Here is a 22,029-nt window from a genome sequence, read left to right as displayed (position 1 = left end):
GGGGGAGAAAGGGTGTAGGATGGCAATGGATGGCCAGGGATATAGTTGTTCAGCAGAGGAGCTCAGTCTTCTGAAGTACGGGAACTCACACATCTGACCTCCTGCAGTGTAAAAGAATCTTTAAATGGGTTTCAGTCCGTCTCTCCCTCCATGATCATAAATTTCACTCCTGCCATTGCTCTGCTCTCTGTCCTTCGGGCGTATTCGACTGCGGAGGCGAGGTCAGCTAGAGGAATCACGTGGTGCGTGTAATGGCAGCGCCAACCCTCTCCTGCAACCCACCAAGAAACAAAGATGCAGCGGGATGGAGCTAAAAATCATGAATGGAGCTGCAGTGTATGCCCTCAGCCGGGGACTAATCCCCGGGAGAGTGAAGTATTACCTCAAGTCCCTCACCCTCATCCTCCACACCTCTGATTTCCCACCATCTAGACCCATACAACAGAGCCTGGTCTCCAGTTGCCTTGGACCCCGTTGCCACTGGACCAAGACCTTGCTCTGCTAAGCCTGTGTGGGAGCTGGTGCGCAACGGCCACCCTACGTTAAAAGAACTCGCGCGCAGGCATCCTCCACCCTATGATGCTAATGTGTAACATACTGGCAGAGGGAAAGCAAAGGGAGTGAGGGGTAAGAGAGAAAATCTTCAACAAAAACAACCGCTTGAAAGAAACACTTGCATCTTCACTACGATTTATTACATCTCTCAAACATCTCCAAGCTCTTTGAGTGGAACAAGTTACTGTTAAGAACATGAGAATATAAGAAATAGGTGCAGGAGTAGGCCATTTGGCCCCTCCATTCAATAAGATCATGGCCGATCTGATCTTGGCCTCAACTCCACTTCCTTGCCAGCTCCCCATAACGGAAAGAAAGACTTGAATTTATATAGTGCCTTTCACGACCACCAGACGTCTCAAAGCGCTTTACAGCCAATGAAGTACTTTTGGCGTGTAGTCACTATTGTAATGTGGAAAACAGTTACTTCATTGGCTGTAAAGGTCAAACCCTCTCGTTCTAATGGCGAAGACTTGGAACAGTGGAGGAGTCTGAGGATGGAGATATTGGAGTGGAGAATTAAAGTGACAGGTGACTGGAAGCTCAGGGTCACACTTACGGACTGAACGGAGGTGTTCAGCAAAGCGGTCACCTAATCTACGCTTGGTCGCCCCAATGTAGAGGAGACCACATCATGAGCAGCGAATACAGTATACTAAGTTGAAAGCAGTACAAGCAAATCGCTGTTTCACCTGGAAGGAATATTTGGGGACCTGGATAGTGGGGAGAGAAGAGGTAAAAGGGCAGGTGTTGCATCTCGTGTGCTTGCACGGGAAGGTGCCGTGGGAAGGGGAGGGGGTGCTGGGGGTGATTATGGAATGGACCAGGATGTCGCAGACTGAGCGGTCCCTTTGTAATGCTGAGAAGGGAAGGGAAGGGAAGATGTGATTGGTGGTGGGATCACGCCTCTCCTAAGCTTGTTGCTGTTGAGTGGCTTGATGGGTAGCACTGTCTCTCTCGCCTCTGAGTCAGAAGGCTCGGGGTCAAAATCCTACTCCCAGAGACTTGAACACAAAAATCTAGGCTGACACTCCACTCCAGTCCAGTGCAGTGCTGAGGGAATGCTGCACTGTCAGAGGTGTTGTCTTTCGGGTGAGATGTTAAACCGAGACCCTGTCAGCCCTCCTCTCAGTGGATGTAAAAGATCCCATGGCCACTGTTTCAAAGAAGAGCAGGGGAGTTATTCCCCGTGTCTTGGGCCAATATTTATCCCTCAATCAACATAACCAAAGAAAACAGATTATCTGGGAATTATTACATAGCTGTTTGCAGCAGCTTGCTGTGTGCAAATTGGCTGCCACATTTCTTACATTACAACAGTGGCTACACTTCAGGGATGTACTTTATTGGCTGTAAAGCACTTTGGGACGTCTGGTCGTCGTGAAAGGTGCTATATAATTCCAAGTTTTTCTTCCTCCCCCACCCCCGGCATCTCTACATTGGAAAAGCTGCGGTGTGGGATGATTGAACAGCTCTTTCAGAGAGTCAGTACAGGCCCAACAGTCTGAATGGCCTCCTGTGTTGCATGATTCTATGATTCGAAATACAAAAAATTTATATCAAAGAAGGCTTAGCAGTTCAAAACTAATCCTGCTGCCCCATACTCTCCCCAAAGCCCTGTATTTTCCTCTGCTTCAAATACTGTGGCAAAGGATTCTGTGCTCCACCACTCTGCATAACAACATCTTCCCATACGCTCTCTCTGATATTTTACATCCGAACACGAGAACTGCTGGATGTAAAAAGTTCGCTGTCTTCCATCCTGATAGTCGCACGATACAACCATAATGGAGTTGTTGACTAATGACAACAATCAATCTCCATCAATTAGTTTACCACGGGACCCAGGATTTAATGTCAGCTGTGGCTCAGCGGGCAGCACTCTCGCCTTTGAGTCAGAAGGTTGTGGGTTTAAGTCCCACTCCAGAGACTTGAGCACATAAATCTAGTGCTGAGGGAGTGCTGCACTGTCGGAGGTGCCACATTTCAGATGGAACGTTAAACCGAGGCCCTGTCTGCTCTCTCAGGTGGATGTAAAAGATCCCATTCACTGTTGTAATGTAGGAAGTGCAGCAGCCAATTCCCACAAGATATCATCTGTTTTTGTGCACCTGAACTGATTCTTTGTTTGTCTTGAGTATAAAACTGATACTATTTGCTCGAGTGGAGGATAAATTCCAACACTGACTAGTTGGGCGAAAATGCTATGTTTCCCTGCTGTGACCTCTCAAAGATGCATTTAAGGGGACGCCAGATAAACACACTAGGGAGAAAGGAATAGAAGGGTATGCAGATAGGGTGAGAGGAGACTCTTGTGGAGCATAAACACCGGCACAGACCAGTTGGGCCGAATGGTAACATATTGGCAGTCGAAAAAAGTGACTCAGCTATCAGCAACCACTTAATAGTGGAAGGGAGGTGGAGGAAGAGATATGCAGACAAATTAGGGAAATGAGTAAAAAACATAGAATAACAATCGTGGATTTCAACTACCCTGATATTAATTGAACAGAAGAGGAAGGGAATGAAGTTCCTACAACGTGTAAAGGACTCCTTTCTAACCCAATATGTAATGGGGAATGAACCAGAGCAAATATGAGAAGCTAAAGTAGGGGAACATCTGAGCAATAGTGACCATAATATAATACGCTTTAAGATGACAATTGCGAAGGACAATAAGTATGATGAAAACCAGGGTAATAGATTGGATAAAAGCTGACTTTGAGGGGCTGAGAATAGAACTTGGGGAAAATAAAATGGGCAACAACATTGGAAAAAATAATGTAGAACAGCAATGGGAAACATTTAAAACTATGTTCATCAGAGTGCAGGAATAATATTTTTCACTAAAATGAAAGGACAAACTAAACACTAATGAGACTCCATGGATGAATAAAGCCATAAGGGAACAATTGATGGTAAAGAAAGAGGCATACATTAAGTACATAGACAGCAGGGGAGTGCATGATAAGGGAGAATACAAAAAGATTAGGAGAGAAGTAAAAAAAAAACAACAATTAGGAAGGCAAAGACGAACTAAGAAATTACATTATCAAGGAACATAAACAAAACAGTAAAATATTTTACAGGCACATCAATTTAAAAAAAAAAAGGAAGGTTGGGATGGGAATAGGGCCATCAAGGGATGGATAGGATAACACCACAAGTAACGATAGAGAGATGGCAGAAATATTAAATAATAACTTTGCTTCAGTATTTACCAGGGAGATAGAGCAGGTAGCTATGACATTGGATGATGAGATTAGTGCATTTAAAATAAAAGAGGGGATATATTAAATAAACTAATCAAACTCAAAGAGGATAAAACCCCTGGTCCGGATGGATTGCATCCACGCATTTTAGTAGAATCTCGGGTAGAGATAGCAGAGGCATTACTATACATATGTAATAATTCATTAGAAAAAGGTGTAGTGCCAGAGGACTGGTGGATAGCTAACGTAATACCTATATTTAAGAAGGGGGATAGAACATGTTCAGGGAATTATAGACCAGTCAGCATAACATCAGTGGTAGGAAAATAATGGAATCCCTCCTAAAGGAGAAAATAGAAGGACATCTGGAAACCAAAGATATAATAATGAGCAGTCAGCATGGATTTCAAAAGGGAAAGTCTTGCTTGACCGACCTCATTGAATTTTTTGAAGAGGTAACAGAGAGAGTAGATAATGGTAATGCAGGAGATGTAATTTATCTAGATATTCAAAAGACTTTCGATAAGCTACCCCATAATAGATTGATGAACAAGGTCAGAGAATGTGGAGTCAGGGGAAAAGTAGCAGAATGCATAGCTAGCTGGCTTCAAGACAGAAAGCAGAGAGTAGGGGTAAAAGGTAGCTATTCACAGTGGCAGAAGGTGGGTATGGTGTTACACAAGGCTCAGTGCTGGGAACACTGTTCACAATTTATATTAACGATTTAGACTTTGGAATCAAAAACTTAATTTCTAAATTTGTGGATGATACCAAATTGGGGGAGATAGTCAGTACTGAGGAGGACTGCAACAAATTACAGAAAGACATTAAGAAGCTTGCAGAATGGGCATATAATTGACAAATGAGGTGTTGTGTTTTGGTAGGAAGAACAGGGAGGTCACTTATTACTTTGAGGGTGTGAATCTAAGTGGGGTAGAAGAACAAAGGGATCTGAGTACAAGTATATAAATCATTAAAAGTTGCAACACAGGTTAACAAGGCCATAAAAAAACAAACCAAGCACTAGGGTTTATTTCGAGAGGTATATAATTGAAAAGTCGGGAAGTTTATGCTAAATCTGTGTCGAACCTTGATTAGATCACACTTCGAGTACTGTGTACAGTTCTGGTTGCCATAAAAAGGATGTAAAGGCATTGGAGTGGGAACAGAGAAGATTTACAAGAACGATACCAGAAATGTGAAGGTATACATATCGGGCAAAGATGATCAGGCTGGATCTCTTGTCTCTTGAAAAAAGAAGGCTGAGGGGTGACCTAATAAAGGTCTTTAAACTTATGAATGGTTTTGATAGAGTGGATACAAAGAATGTTTCCACTTGTGGGGGAGCATAACTAGAGGTCATCAATATAAGATTGTCACCAAGAAATCCACTAGGGAATTCAGAAGTAATTTCTTTATCCAGAAAGTGGTGAGAGTGTGGAACTCACTGCCACAGGAAGTGGTTGGAGCGAATAGTATCGATGCACTTAAGGGGAGGCTAGCCAAGCATATGAGGGAGAAGGAATTAGAGGGTTATGCTGATGGATTTAGATGAGGAAAGACTGGAGGAGGCTCGAGTGGAGCATAAACGCCGGCATGGATTGGTTGGGCCTAATGACCTGTTTCTGTGCTGTATATTCTATGATTGGCATGTTTGTATGCTATAAACATTTGATGAACTCTGGCCCACTCTTGCACAAAGACAAAGTTTGGTCCCTTATTCAGGGTTTGGTATGATAAATGCCATCAACGATACCTTGATAATGCAGCTGAGTGGATTATTATTAAATTGTGACAGTAGGAGAAAGAAGAATTCTGGCATCATGTCCCCAAATTCTGTTTTTTGAAATTCAGATGTTTGGAATGTCCATCTATCGGCATGTAAATGTTTTCAGAATGTTAGTCCCACATCAAAATGCCAAAAAAGAGAAAGACAGTAATTTCCTGTTTTTTTTTTTTCCTGAGTTTCTGCCAGAAAGCATGCAAGTATCTTCCAATCGGCAAACTTCCTATACCAAACAGCAAATAAACTCTGCTTGACATCAGACTGTGTTTGCTTAAAGCAATGAGGCCTTAGAGATAGGACAATTTGAACACCTTAGCTGCAGTATATGCATTGCTCATCACATGATATAATGCTCCCTGCCATTGTAAAACAGTGCATTATCTGACTTGTCGTGAGCACCCACAGGATTAGTAAAACATAAACTTCTCTCTCTCTCCCCCACCCCCTTATTTTCTCTCCTCTTCTGGAGGCTCACTTAGTATGAGTGCACGGACAGCATCCATTCTCCAGTGCCTTGACCAGGTGAGATAGTTAAGAGGTAAGTGGTGTGCCATATTTAGCCTTGTCTAAGTGGCAATGCTTCAAATGTGAGACTGGATGAGTGTTGGTGAGTATTCAACTGTGGGATGCATCACAGCCAAGCCCAACCCTTACCTTGCCCAACACTCTCACTTTCCAGTAGAAGGTGCTGGATAGTAATAAGCAGCAGGAACTCTAGCTAGCTTTATTTCTGTTCCCCCAGCCATCCCCACCCCAGGACTAAGGCCAATTGTAGTGCCCCTACCACCATCCTGGATCCAGATGATCTAACGCGGGCCAGCCTGAGGATTGAACTCTGGGCCATCTTAGTCGGTATACTCGGTTGCTAACTGAGCAGTTCACTCAGCTTTCCATTTATCGTTATGTCTTGATGGTTTTAGTATTGTCGTATTTAGTGCCAGATGGCTTTAATGCAAGAAGCTTCACCTGATAGTGCTGCAGAGAGGAAAGAGTTTAATGGACAGTCGAACATTCTAATCCAGGCTTGGCTGATCAGTGCTTTCTATGGCATTGGTACTAAGCCGTACAGGCCAATAAAGTTCCAGCTTTGATTCCTGATCTTTTCTGAATTCGCTAACCACAACAGGGGCAGCATTTGGTGGGAGGCGTACGATCTGGCATCAACATCCTTCGGCTAGGATGAGAGCCAATAACCACTGTCTCTGCTTCTGATTACCATCTACCCATGTGTGCATGTTGGGTAAGAACAGCATGGGGCTCGAGTGTGATGCCTTCTGTGATCTAATAGCCTGACAGCAGTCATATTCTAGGTTCACAAATGAAGAATGGTCACTTGGGCAAGGTAGTGGAGGACAGTCAGCAACCACGGAACAGTGTCACAACAGCTTCGGGAGAGGAGGAAGGCGAATTGATGGTGGGCAGAGAACCTTAAAGTGCGTTACAATCCACAATATAGGAGTGATTAGTTAACTCAAAGGTGAGGCCAGGTTGAATTGTAAAATCTCTTTCATTACAATTGTATATAATTGAGACTGCTTTCAAACTAGCAGCTTGTGACTTGATATTTGTACCTCTGTTGTGCAAAAATGATTTTTGTATTGTCATCCTCAGCAGATACTCATTGATTACCCTTTACCTAATATCCAAAATGTGAATTTGTTTATAGTTGAATAGAATTATAAAATTCTCTCCTCTGCATTAAACTGTATAATTGCATGTTTTACTATGTTAAAGCCACGATATAAATGCAAGTTGTTTCTTTAATATTTTATTGTAGAATGTTACTGTGGTGCACAAGGAAGAACCGGGCCCTTTATGGGAGATTTATGCTTCTTGCTAATTTTAAGGGAACTGGATGGTGCTTTGGGTTAATGCAATGACCATTCACTTCTTGGAGCTGGGCTCTAATCCAGTCCATAACTAATGAACTGAAGGAGGGGTATCCAACCTGTGGCCCTAGAGCCATGCCTGGCCCCGGGCCCTGGCAATCCACCCCTACATCTCATTTGTGCTTGCTTCTTCTTTGCTGGTTTGGCCTGTTTTTCGTTTTGTGGTTCTGGAAGTTTGGACAGGGCTGTTGCGTCATTGGTGGATAAATCTGAAATACGAATGTATGAAATTGACCAGCTGATCCGTCAAGCCTGCCTCACACTCATGATTGCCGGAGCATCGTGACTAAACACTTCCTTCCTCCCTCCCTCCCCACCCTCCCGCCAACCTCTCCACAGCCATGTGATCTCCTGGGAGAGGCAAAAAACCCAGGGCCAATAAGGGAAAGTATATTCTGGAAAATTTCTCTCTGACCCTCTCAGGCAATCAAAACTAGTCCAGGAGATCACATGGACTAAGTGTTGTTTATAAAGACATTTGCCTTCTCTCTGATGCAATCCCTGCCCCAGTCAAGAACTGGTCCAGCACCCTCTTGAAGATGTGGAGAGAGTCAGCATCCACCACAACAGCAATCTTTTCCAGAGCCTCACTGCTCGCTGGGGGGAAAGAACGGCCTAACATCCACTCTATTCCTACTCTTATCAAGAGTGAAAGAATCATAGAAAACATCAAGATCATTCGTATCAGCCACGTGATAAATTAATGGGAACATGCATTTAAACTTGGTGGCCCCCAAGTCTTCGTGGTATTTGCCGACACAACCCACAAGGATTAAAAGTTTGGTTATCCCTGCCTTAAAGGCGCAGACTGTTGTAAGGGCCCTAACTGAAATGGGTTCGGCAGCCTAGTTTTACACTCGCTTGAGAGCCACAGGATGGAAATGCTCGTAACGTAGCACTAGAAAAATGGCACACTCTTTTGGAGAGGCCAAGTTGGTATTGAAAACAGAGATGTCAGACTGGTGCATTAAGGCAGAACTAGAAATGAAGGCTGCCGAATCACACAACAGCAGCTGGAAGCAGAAGTCACTAATTTAAAAATAAATTTTGTCCGATATTCCAAAACACTTGGGGCTAGAAATTCGTCTTGGCACAAACCAGGCAGTATGGGATCGGCTGCCAGTTATGCACAGCGTCTGATATTACGTTCCACTGACTGCAATGGAACTGAATATCAGATGCTGTGTATAATGGGCGGCCAATCCGATATTGCCCGTGACAAATTTCTGGACCACAGAGTGAAAGAATCATAGAATAGTACAGCACAGAAGGAGGCCATTCGGCCCATCGAGGCTGCGCTGGCTCTTTCGAAGAGCAATCAAGTCAGTCCCACTCCTCTTTCCCCATATCCCTGCAATTTTTTCTCCTTCAAGTATTTATCCAATTCCCTTTTGAAGGCTACTATTGAATCTGTATCCACCACCCTATCAGGCAGTGCGTTCCAAATCCTAAACACTCGTTGCGTAAAAAATTTATTCCTCATGTTGCCTCCGGTTCTTTTGCCAATTACTTTTATATCTGTGCCCTCTGGTTACTGATCCTTCAGCCATTGGAAACAGTTAAACAAGTACTTTGGTTCTGTCTTCACGAAGGAAGACACAAATAACCACCTGGAAATACTAGGGGACCGAGGGTCTAATGAGAAGGAGGAACTGAAGGAAATCCTTATTAGGCGGGAAATGGTGTTAAGGAAATTGATGGGATTGAAGCCGATAAATCCCCGGGGCCTGATAGTCTGCATCCCAGAGTACTTAAGGAATTAGCCCTAGAAATAGTGGATGCATTGGTGATCATTTTCCAACAGTCTATTGACTCTGGATCGGTTCCTATGGACTGGAGGGTAGCTAATGTAACACCACTTTTTAAGAAAGGAGGGAGAGAGAAAACGGGTAATTATAGACCGGTTAGCCTGACATCTTTAATGGGGAAAATGTTGGAATCAATTATTAAAGATGAAATAGCGGCACATTTGGAAAGCAGTGATGGGATCAAGAAAGGGAAATCCTGCTTGACAAATCTTCTAGAATTTTTTGAGGATGTAACTAGTAGAGTGGACAAGGGAGAACCAGTGGATGTGGTATATTTGAACTTTCAAAAGGCTTTTGATAAGGTCCCACACAAGAGATTGGTGTGTAAAATTAAAGCACCATGGGTATTGGGGGTAATGTACTGACGTGGATAGAGAACTGGTTGTCAGACAGGAAGCAGAGAGTCGGGATAAACGGGTCCTTTTCAGAATGGCAGGCAGTGGCTAGTGGGGTACCGCAGGGCTCAGTGCTGGGACCCCAGCTATTTACAATATACATGAATGATTTAGATGAGGGAATTGAGTGTAATATCTCCACGTTTGCAGATGACACGAAGCTGGGTGGGCAGTATGAGCTGTGAGGGGGACGCTAAAAGGCTGCAGGGTGACTTGGACAGGTTAGGTGAGTGGGCAAACGTGTGGCAGATGCAGTATAATGTGGATAAAGAACATAAGAACATAAGGATTAGGAACAGGAGTAGGCCATCTAGCCCCTCGAGCCTGCTCCGCCATTTAACAAGATCATGGCTGATCTGGCCGTGGACTCAGCTCCACTTACCCGCCCGCTCCCCGTAACCCTTAATTCCCTTATTGGTTAAAAATCTATCTATCTGTGACTTGAAAACATTCAATGAGCTAGACTCAACTGCTTCCTTGGGCAGAGAATTCCACAAATTCACAACCCTCTGGGAGAAGAAATTCCTTCTCAACTCGGTTTTAAATTGGCTCCCCTGTATTTTGAGGCTGTGCCCCCTAGTTCTAGTCTCCCCTACCAGTGGAAACAACCTCTCTGCCTCTATCTTGTCTATCCCTTTCATTATTTTAAATGTTTCTATAAGATCACCCCTCATCCTTCTGAACTCCAACGAGTAACGACCCAGTCTACTCAATCTATCATCAAAAGGTAACCCCCTCATCTCCGGAATCAGCCTAGTGAATCGTCTCTGTACCCCCTCCAAAGCCAGTATATCCTTCCTTAAGTAAGGTGACCAAAACTGCACGCAGTACTCCAGGTGCGGCCTCACCAATACCCTATACAGTTGCAGCAGGACCTCCACTTTATGGAGGTTATCCACTTTGGTGGCAAAAACACGAAGGCAGAACATTATCTGAATTGCGGCAGATTAGGGAAAGGGGAGGTGCAGCGAGACCTGGGTGTCATGGTATATCAGTCATTGAAAGTTGGCATGCAGGTTCAGCAGGCGGTGAAGAAGGCAAATGGTATGTTGGCCTTGATAGCTAAGGGATTTGAGTATATGAGCAGGGAGGTCTTACTGCAGTTGTACAGGGCCTTAGTGAGGCCTCACTTGGAATATTGTGTTCAGTTTTGGTCTCCTAATCTGAGGAAGGACGTTCTTGCTATTGAAGGAGTGCAGTGAAGGTTCACCAGACTGATTCCCGGGATGGCAGGACTGACATATGAGGAGAGACTGGATCGACTGGAGTTTAGAAGGATGAGAGGGGATCTCATAGAAACATATAAAATTCTGACGGAAATGGACAGTTTCGATGCAGAAAGAATGTTCCTGATGTTGGGGAAGTCCAGAACAAGGGGACACAGTCTGAGGATAAGGGGTAAGCCATTTAGGACCGAGATGAGGAGAAACTTCTTCACTCAGAGTGTTGTTAACCTGTGGAATTCCCTACCGCAGAGAGTTGTTGATGCCAGTTCATTGGATATATTCAAAGGGGAGTTAGATATGACCCTTATGGCTAAAGAGATCAAGGGGTATGGAGAGAAAGCAGGAAAGGGATACTGAGGTGAATGATCAGCCATGATCTTATTGAATGGTGGTGCAGGCTTGAAGGGCCGAATGGCGTACTCCTACACCTATTTTCTATGTTTCTCTTTATTTACTCCATCTAAACCCTTCATGATTTTAAACAACTCTATCAATCTCTTGGCCTTCCTGACTCGAAGCAGAACAACCTCAGCTTCTCCAGTCTATCCACATAACTCATCCCTCATCCCCGGAAGCATTCTAGCAAATCTGTACCCTCTCCAAAGCCTTCACGTCCTTCCTAAAATGTGATGCCCAGAATTGGACACACTACTCCAGCTGGGGCTGAACTAGTGTTTTATATAGGTTTAATGTAATGTCCTGGCTTTTGTACACTATGCCTTTATTTATAATGCTAAGATCCCATATGGTTTATTAACTGCTTTGTTAACCTGTCCTGCTACCTTCAAAGATTTGTGCACCTCCAGGTCTCTCTGTTGTTGCATGCCCTTTAAAATTGTTGTACTTTTATTGGCAGATAGTTCAGCAAGAAGTTTGTGAAAAGTAGGCACTTGGCAGCATAATACAGTGAACATATGGAATGTTGGAAGTATACAGCAGGAAAAGGGAACAGAGGTAAATGTTTTCAAGAGTCTCAACTCAAATGTTAACATAACCTTCCTGTCTTCAGACCTGCTGTGGATCTCCAGTATTTTCTGTTTTTACTTTAGATTTCTAATTCAGTTTAAAAAAAAAAATTATCTGTACATCACAGGTTGAGAAATTTAGCTCTGCAAATTCATCAGATTAGGAACAGGAGTAGGCTTTTTCAGTCCCTCGAGCCTGTTCTGCCATTCAGTCAGATCTCTGCCGATCTGTACCTCAACTCCATTTAGCTGCCTGTGCTCCATAATCACTTTATACCCTTGCCCAACAAAAATCTGTCGATCTCAGTCTTAAATTTCAATTGGCCGCCAGCATTCACAGCCTTCTAGAAAGGCCAAGCTCTAATTTTGAGCTAGTGTGCCTTGTTCTGGATTCCTCCACCAGAGGAAATAGTTTCTCTGAATCTACCCTATCGAATCGTTTTGTAATTTTGAACATCTCCATTAGATCACCCCCTCAACCTTTTATACTCAAGGGAATATAAGCCAAATTTATGCAACCTGTCCTCATAATTTAACATTATAAGCCGTGGTATCATTCTGGTGAATCTGCGCTGTTCCCCTTCCAAGGCTAATATATCCTTCCTGAGGTGCGGTACCCAGAACTGAACGCAGTTACTCCAGATGGAGTCTGACCAAGGCTCTATACAATTGTACAACTGAAGCACAACATCCTCCCCATTTATCTTGAGATAAAGGCCAACATTTCATTCGTCTTCAGACCTACTGTGAATCTCCAGTATTTTCTGTTTTTATTTTAGATTTCTCATTCACTTTAAAATTAAAAATATCTGTACATCATAGGTTTACAAATTTAACTTAGCAAATTCATCAGATGTGGTCTCCTCTACATTGGGGAGACCAAATGCAGATTGGGTGACCGCTTTTCAGAAAGCCTCCGTTCAGTCCGGAAGCGTGACCTCGAGCTTCCGGTCGCCTGTCACTTTAATTCTCTGCTCCAATCCCACTCTGACCTCTCCGTCCTCAGCATCCTACACTATTCCAATGAAGCTCAACGCAAGCTCGAGGAACAGCACCTCATCATTTTTCCCCTTTCCTCCATTTTTTTTACAACCCCCCCCTGCCACCCCTGTTTTGTTTTCCCATTGCAGCTGGTGATAATTCCGTCATTCACACCCCATCTAGACATCTTTTGTTTCCTAACTTGTGCCACTACCATCTCTTTTTTGCCCATCATCCCTTTTGTCTCTTAAATCTCTCCCACCTTCCACCCACTCTCAGATCTTCCCTTTTGTTCTTTCCTCCCCTCCCCCTTTCACTGCCCCTATGCTTCCTTAAGAATTTGTTACATCTCGAACTTTTACAGTTCTGATGAAGGGTCACAGACCCGAAACGTTCACTCTGTTTCTCTCCACAGATGCTGCCTGACCTGTTGAGATTTCCAACATTTTCTGTTCTTTTTCTATTCGTCTTTTTGATTACTTTCTGTACCTGTCCACTAGCCTTTAGTGATCTGTATACCTGGACATCCAAATCTCTCTGCTCCTCCACAAGTCCTAATTTCTCACCATCAACAAAATGCTCCGATTTGTCTTTCTTGGATCCAAAGTGGATCCCCACATTGAACTCCCACAGTTTTCCCCCATTAATCTGACTGTGTCCCATTGCAACTTCCTGCTCCCATCTGCACAACTTGCTATGCCTCCCAATTTAGTGTTACATTGCTATCTGTCTGTCTAGTGCTGGATGTATAGTGCAGCAGAAGCCCAGTGCCTCATCACTTCTGTATTCTATATTTAACAATAATTTCCAAACTATATTCCGGAAGGTAAGATAGGGACACCACTCATGAGTGTGGTCTCTCAGGCAGTCCCTCGGGGTTGAGGATAACTTGCTTCCACATTAATGAGCTTTCAGGTGACTGATGAGACCAATGCGGGTCCTACAGTCTCTGTCACAGGTGGGGCAGACGGTGGTTGAAGGAACGGGTGGGTGTGGTGCTTGTTTTGTCGTATACTCCTTCTGTTTGCGCTTGTCTTCCGCTTGCTCCCGGCGAAGAGACTCGAGGTGTTTGGCGCCTTCCAGGGTGCTTCTCCTCCACTTTGAGCGGTCTTGGCCCAGAGATTCCCAGGTGTCGGTGGTGATGTTGTACTTTTTCAAAGAATAGTAATGCTGACAGGGCAGTCCTGGGAGTTCCACTAATTGCTGGGGGTCCCCAAAGTTTTTGAAAACTGCTATATGGTGATCATTTGTTGCTTTTAAGAATGGCATCAGTGGATGATGGGCCTGGCCACATTCCCACAGTCTCTGGTCTAGGTCTAGTGGATCACTGTTAATTTTAAGCCCAAATAAGGACTGCTGTTTTGAGGTTGCAGCAGAGCAGTGGACTTCACTTTCCCAGCTGCTAATACTAGCTCTTGGCGGAGACAAAAAAAGAAACCACGAAGAAAACTGTGGTTAATTTTGAAAAAATTCTCTCCAACTCCCAGAAGCAATCAAGTAAGTTCTAGGACATCATTGTAGCCCACGACGTATGGCGAAGCAAACTTAATGAATCATCCACCCATTCTCAACGTCCTTGGGGGAATTGACCATTTCCAGTCATTGGGCCCGTCCCAAGGGAAGTACTTGAACCTATCAATGAATGCCCAAAGTGGAATAATGTTTTGTTTCATTTTCCACAGCTGGTATCTCTAACTGGCTTAGCACGAACTTAACCAAAATAAAGTAAATGCTGTTAATTTTATGCAATTCTCACTAAAACTGGTTCTTCGTACTATTATAAAAACTTTTGCTCTCTGTAATAAGGATATAATTTCCCCTGCTTTACAGTTCCCTCAAGCCTTACCAAGAGGACAGGAAGGGTGACTTCATGCAGCATTCTGTTAGTGGAGACTCCAGGAGAGGTCTGGGGAACTCATCAGTCAAAAATATGATTTTTTCAAAGATCGAAATTTCAAACTCATTGTGAGGGAAATTGTGGCATACCTGAAGCGGCTTTCACCAAAGTCACAAATGACATCCTTTGTTACTGTGACAAAGGCAAACTATCCCTCGTCGTCCTTCTTGACTTGTCTGTCGCCTTTGACACAGTTGACCACTATATCCTTCTTCAACGCCTCTCCACCGTCGTCCAGCTGAGTGGGACTGAACTTGACTGCTTCCATTCTTACCTGTCTAATCATATCCAGAGAATCACCTTCAACGGCTTCTCTTCCCGCCCCACATCATGACCTCTCGTGGCTATATCCTTGGTCCCCTCCTATTTCTCATCGACATGTTGCTCCTTGCCAACATCATCCAAAAACACAGCGTCCGTTTCCAGATGTAAGCCGATAACGCCCAGCTCTACCTCAGTACCACTTCTCTCGACCTCTCCTTGGTCTCTAAATTATCATACTGCTTATCCAACACCATTTCTGGATGAGCAGAAATGATCTCCAATTGAATATTGGGAAGACTGAAGCCATTGTTTTCGACCCTGCCACAAACTCCATTCCCTAGCCACTGACTGCATCCCTCTTCCCAACTTCTGTCTGAGGCTGAACCGGACTGTTCGCCACTTTGGTATTATATTTGACCCTGAAATGAGCTTTCGACCACCTACCCGCAGCATAACTAAGACCGCCTATTTCCATCTCTGTAACATTGCCCGTCTCTGCCCTTGCCTCTCATCCGCTGCTGAAGCCTTTATCCATGCCTTTGTTACCTCTAGACTTGACTATTCCAACGCACTCCTGGCTGGCTTCGCACTTTCTACCCTACGTAAACTAGAGGTGATCCAAGACTCGGTTGCCTGTGTCCTAACTCGCACCAAGTCCCGCTCATCCATCACCCCTGTGCTCGCTGACATACATTGGCTTCCGGTTAAGCAATGCCTCGATTTCAAAATTCTCATCCTTATTTTCAAATCACTCTATGCCCTCGCCCCTCCCTATCTCTGTAATCTCCTCCAACACCACAACCCCCCCCACCCCCCGAGATGTCTGCGCTCCTCTTGAGTATCCCTGATTAAAATCGCTCAACCATTGATGGCCGTGCCTTCTGTTGCCTCGGCCCCAAGCTCTGGAACTCCCTGCCTAAACCTTTCCGCTTCTCTACCTCTCTTTCCTCCTTCAAGACACTCCTTAAAACCTACCTGTGCTAATTGCTACTGATGCAGCTTGGTGTCAATTTTTAAAATCTCATAATACACCTGTGGAGTGCTTTGGGATGTTAAAGACACTATATAAATACAAGTTGTTGAACAAACTTTAAAAATAAATGTAAAAAAAAAAATTTCTTAAAAATGGTATTTTTTTTATCATCGTGGAAAAATTTGATACAAAATTAAAATTTGTTTTTCAAGGCCATAATGTTTGGCAGTCAATACACTGTTAAAACCCCAGTTACACTTAATCCAACAAGGCTTAACATTTAATGGGTTATTAACAGTGATATTAATGCAGAAAAGCCCAAGTTATGTCAGTTTTCCTGATTTTACTGATTGCCGGCTATGGAGGTGGGGTGGGACGGCGAGGGGGCACAGCGCAGCCAGTGTCGAAGCAGTGAATGACTGGCTGCCACTTCAGGATCTTGTGTCAGGATGCGCAAGCGCTACATCCTGAAGTTGCAGTATATTGCAAAGTGGTAATATCAGTGAACGCTGGTAGTTTGCCGTTATTACCCACCACAAATTCCAGCCTTTTTTATTTCTTCAATGAGATGGCAATTGCCAATGTTAAACCAAACTGTGGAATAAGTTTCAGGGGAAGTCCATTGAACTGAACAATACAAGATGGTTTCAAGGGATGTCTGGATGCATTTTTGGCAAAGAAGGCAGTTAGGTGGGGTTGTTTTCCGGAGAAGAAGTGACTTGTTTGCGTCTAATGTGTCTTTCAGATGAGACATTAAACCAAGGCCTTGTCTGTTCACGTGGCCATAAAAGATCCTATGGTCCTATTTTGAAGACGATCAGGGAGTTCACTTGGTGTTCAGGCCAACATTCCTTTCTTAACCAAAATTACCAAAATTAATGATCTGATCATTGCTATTTGTGGAATCTTGCTGAATGCAAATCGGCTGCTGCGTTTGACTACATTACAAAAATGACTCCACTTCAGATGTACTTCAGTAGCTCCGAAGCACTTTGGGACGCTCTGACAATGTGGAGGACTTTCTAAATGCGAGATCTTTAATGGAATTTTCCAGTTCTTAAAATTGATGTCCTTACCTTCTGAATAGAACAGATCTAATGACATTTCCGCAAAGCATTCCGCAGAGTTCGGTTTAAGTACAAATGTACTACCTCCGGTATTGCTCAAATCTGTATTGAAAGTCAGAACCTCGGAGGGGGAGTTAATGGTTATGGGGCGGGGCGGGGTGCCAGTTAGTGCAGCATGAGGTCATTGAGCTGGATTCTTTGAACAAGCTCTGCTGATTTTCTCTTGTACACCAGATGGCAGTAGTTGTTCGAGGATAGCCGAGTCTGCAGTGCTGGGGCAAATAATTTGTGATGAAACAGTGATGGTCCCTATCGTGCTCGTGTTAATGAATAAAGAGGAGACTCCCTTTGGACTATTGTCTTTGGGACAACCCCCTACTCTTCCAAAAAAAAATTATAAATGGAAGCTCTGTCTTCTAAATTAAAAAGTTTAAATGGCTTCGATTAGTTAGGGAACGGCACGTATTAATCATTAATTAAAGACTTGTGTGCGCTGGCTGGAATTTTTTTTAAAATTCTACTCTCCGCACTAACTCCTGCCTGGTGCCTGTGCCCCTCTGGTACCTTGCGCACCTAGCTGTGCTTCACATCTGAATCTAGTCGTTGAGTGTTGGCAGGCTTTTCAACAACAACAACAATTTATATAGCACCTTTAACATAATGCAACGTCCTAAGGCGCTTCACAGGAGTATTAGGAGATACAGAATTTGACTCCGAGCCGCATAAGGAGAAATTAGGGCAGATGACCAAAAGCCTGGTTAAAGATGTAGGCTTTAAGAAGTGTCTTGATGGAGGAAAGAGAGGCGGAGAGATTTAGGCAGGGAGTTCCAGAGCTTAGGGCCCAGGCAACAGAAGGCACAGCCACCAATGGTTGAGCGATTAAAATCAGGGATGCTCGACGGCAGAATTAGGGGAGCGCAGACATCTCTGGGGGTGGGAGGTTGGATGGAGGCAAGGGGGGGTGGGCGGGACGGGGAGTTGTACCTGATTGTAACTTCACCCAATATTCTCAATGTCTTGACAACAACTTGCCTTTATGTAGCGCCTCTTAATGTAGTAAACCATCCCGAGGCACTTCGCAGAAATGTCATCGTACAAAAACTTGACACCAAGCCAAACAAAAAGACATTAGGACAGGTAAGCAAAAGTTTGATCAAAGAGGTAGGTTTTAAGGAGGAGGGAGATGCAGAGAGGTGTGGGGAGGTAATTCCAGAATTTAGGGCCTAGTCGGCTAAAAGTACGGCTGCCAATGGTGGGATAAAGGAAGCGGCAGATGGACAAAAGGCCAGGGTTGGAGGAATGCAGAGATCTCGGCGGGGGGGTTGTGGGGCTGGAGGAGGTTAGAGAGATGAGGAGGGGCGAGGCCATGGAGGGATTTTGAACACTTGCACACGGCCACATGTGCTCACATACACTGCAGGAATCATTACTGGATAGGAGAAGGAATGCTTGCTGACCTTCCCCCTCTTCCGAGCTCAGGAGTGCTGAGGCTAATTGCAAGGTCTGCCAGCCCTGCCGAAATCGGCTAACTCAGCACAGGCTGTGAATTGACTCCAGGACATTCCAGATCTGCATGGCTCCGTGCCACACCAAGGACTTATCCACGAAGCCATCAGGAGCTGGCTGCTGTTTTCCTTGAGGCCAAATACTTTAAAGATGGAGTCTCGTAGTTTGCCTTCTCCTGTGCGTCATCCGTGGGTAGGAGGGCGGCCGGCTTCCAAAGCTTCATCAACTTTACTCTGAAACCAGCCGCTGCGAGATGCGTGAGAACAGCCTAGGATGTCACTCTGTCTGATTCTCATTCCCTCTCTGTGGGGAATGTCCTGGCATCTGCTCACTGGCTGACTACAGGGAGCTCGGTTGGGCAGCGCTTTTAAATATATCCTTGCTGTAAAAGTTTGTAAAAGTATGAGCAACCTTTTGCCCATTAATGTTGAAGAACAGGAATAAATGCTGCAGTGGAGTTTACTTTAAATCACCATGTATTATTGGAGAATATCAGACAGCCTTACAGTATGAAGGGAGTCTACTGTAATTAAACCTGTGAAAGAACGACTGATTCTAATGAAAGCAGGCTGTAGGATCTTCCGACACACTTCCTCTTGTTTCCTGTTGGATTTTTTTCCCCTCTGGTTGTTTCCTATTTATTTAATGTTTCCCTTTTTATGTCTTACAATTTCCCTGAATGTGCATTTTTATATTTGTTATTGCAGCAGTCTTCATTTGTCTGCTCTTTCTTTTGGGATCCCTTTTGCTGGATAGAAGAATCCCCTCCCCCCTCCCCCCTCCCCGTGCCGCCCCCTCCCCCCCCTCCCCCCCTCCCCCCCCCTCCCCTCCCCCCCTCGCACCTCTTGAGTTTCTATGCCTGCTTTTTCTCCCTTGCCTTTTTCATGTATTTTCTGCTCCATGGTAATGAGCGCCACAGATGAAAACTGGACTGAAGTGAACAGTTCAAGAAAGGTCTTTGGAAGAGACGGCAGGCTGATGGTGTGTCCCTGGTCTTGTGGGTGAATCTTCACAGACAGCCCTTCAGAATGAAGCACTGCAAGACCAGCAGGATAGTATTTTTACCCATCAGTGGCTGAAAAACCACAAGAAGCAGAAATGGAGAGCTGGGGACAAGGATAGAAATGGCGAACCTGTGAAGATGGACAGGAATCTAACATGGCGCAAAGAGCGAGGAGATAAATTGGAAACGGAGACCAGTCGAGGGAGACAAGGGAAAGAAGTTGAAAGTAAAAATTACATGCGCCCTGCTGCACTTCAAATACGTTGTTAGCAACATTTTGCACGAATCACCCAATCTTTTTCCCTCTCCTCTCCTGCTCTCCTGAAGGTACTGGCTCTTTGCTAGGGTACAGTTGCTAGAGGTGTTAGCACCACTCCAGTAACTTAGCCAAGTGGTTGTTTGTAGAAGCACCCCTCCAGTATCTTGTCTGCTAACCTACATTGGCTCCCGGTTAAGCAACGCCTCAATTTCAAAATTGGCTCCCTGTAGCCAGCCACTGAGCAGATCCTTATTTACAAATCCCTCCATGGCCTTGCCCCATCTTATCTCTGTAATCTCCTTCAGCCTCACAACCCCTCCCTGAGATGTCTGCGTTCCTCAAATTCTGCCCTCTTGAGCATCCCTCAACCATCGGTGGCCATGCCTTGTGTTGCCTGGGCCCTAAGCTCTGGAACTCCTTGCCTAAACCGCTCTACTTTTCTTTCCTTCTTCAAGATGCTCCTTAAAACCTACCTCTTGGACAAAGCTTTTGGTCACCTGCCCTAATGTCTCCTTATGTGAAGGACCTTGGGATGTTTTACTAAGTTAAAGCTGCTATGTAAACACAAGTTGTTGTTGTTGTTGTATGTGGTCGAGTGTAGGAATGAGTTGCAGTGGCCTATTTGGTGTTGAGGTGCAGTGGTATCACAGTTGAGCCCGATCCTATTCTCTCCAAAAATCATCTACTTTTCATCATGACTCGCCGAAAACGCTTGACACGCTCCTCTTTTGTCCAGGGATGTTGCAACCTATTTTAATGCTCCTACCAGCTCCCTGCTAAGATTTGTTAACTCGGTTTAGACCAGGGTTTGGAATGGGGATTGGAGTGCACTCCTTCCAGATCTACATGACTCAGTACTAACCAGTGTTTTTAACCTCCTATGTCATTAGTGGCGCTTCAGCAACTTCTTGAGTGTTGTTCAGTGCAGTAGAATTATTTTGAGAAATTATGGGTGCTATTATTTGTTGTCATGAGAGGCCATTGCATTGAAACATAAAATTCTCAAGGGACTTGACAGGGTAGATGCTGGGAGGATCTTTCCCCAGGCTGCGGAGTCTAAAACTAGGGGTCACCAATTCTGAATAAGGGGTCGGCTATTTAGGACTGAGATGAGGAGAAACTTTTTCACTCAAAGGGTTGTGAATCTTTGGAATTCTCTACCTCAAGGGGTTGTGAATGCTCAGTCGTGGGTATATTCAAAACATAGATCGATAAATTTTTGGATACTAAGAGAATCAAGGGATTATGGAAATACTGCGGGAAGGTAGCATTGAGGTAAAAGATCAGCCATGATCTTATTGCATGACAGAGCTCGAAGGGCCAAAAGGATTCCTACTCTTATTTCTTGTGTTCTTATGTCTTTCTACTGAGTTCATTAACAATTAGTACACCACGGAAAGTCCAGACCGCTAGTATTTGCACAACTGCATTACCATAGAAAGTGAAGTGTACCATAATGAGGAGGCAGAGCTGTCGTCTCCAGAGAGGGACTACATGAAGACCATTGTGAAGATAGGAAGCATCCATCAACAGTAGCCAGACCTTTCAGCATCATAGTCTGAAGAGTGCAATCCAGACAACTGACAACTTTTCCTGGTTTGTCTGGAGGGAGTGCACGACCCTCTCTGACTGGGCCATCCTCCAGATCATCCTGGTCAAGGCTACCCAAGAAGGCAGTTGTGTTGCCGAAGCATAATGGAGCAGTATATGAGAGGAGAGGAGAAAGACGTTGATAAGGCTGTTTTTATTTTTTTTAAAAAGGCTACAGGATCCTTGGCTTTATAAATAGAGGCATAGAGTACAAACGCAAAGTGGTTATGCTATACCTTTTATAAATTATTGGTTCAGCCTCCGATGGTGTATTGTGTCCAATTCTGGGCACCACATTTTAGGAAGGTGCCTTGGTCTTGGAGAGGGTGAGGAAAAGATTTACCAGTGATACCAAGGATGAGTGACTTGGACTTCAGTTTTGCTGAGAGACTATAGAAGCTCGGTTTGTTCTCCTTGGAGCATAGAAGGTTAAGAGGAGATTTAATAGAGGTGTTCAAAATTCTGATTGGATTTGATAGAGTAAATAAGGAGAAACTGTTTTCATGGGCAGAGCGGTCAATAACCAGAGGACACAGATTTAAGGTAATTGGCAAAAGCACCAGAGGGGAACTGAGAATTCTTTTAACGCAGCGAGTGGTTATGATCTGGAATGCACTGTCTGAAAGGATGGTGGAAGCAGACTCAATAGTAAT

General features: G+C 44.4%; 1 protein-coding gene across 9 annotated transcripts in view; it reads left to right on the top strand.

The window, feature by feature from the left end:
- Positions 1 to 22,029, top strand: part of eefsec (eukaryotic elongation factor, selenocysteine-tRNA-specific) — a 468,842-nt gene that overhangs the window by 11,173 nt on the left and 435,640 nt on the right. For 2 of the 9 annotated variants that reach the window (XM_070895669.1, XM_070895671.1), the window contains one exon: positions 11,728 to 11,825. The exons of 6 other annotated variants lie outside the window; for them this stretch is intronic. In XM_070895669.1, the coding sequence (XP_070751770.1) occupies positions 11,786 to 11,825 (40 nt within the window). In that variant the 5' untranslated portion in view covers positions 11,728 to 11,785. Of the gene's footprint in view, positions 1 to 6,863; positions 7,031 to 11,727; positions 11,826 to 22,029 lie in introns of all 9 variants that reach the window. One more of the 9 variants, XM_070895670.1, reaches the window with a different exon arrangement.

Source organism: Pristiophorus japonicus, chromosome 12, assembly GCF_044704955.1.
Source record: "Pristiophorus japonicus isolate sPriJap1 chromosome 12, sPriJap1.hap1, whole genome shotgun sequence".
Classification (NCBI taxonomy): domain Eukaryota; kingdom Metazoa; phylum Chordata; class Chondrichthyes; family Pristiophoridae; genus Pristiophorus; species Pristiophorus japonicus.
Note: the sequence above shows the minus strand (reverse complement) of the source record. Positions and strands in the feature narration are given on the sequence as shown.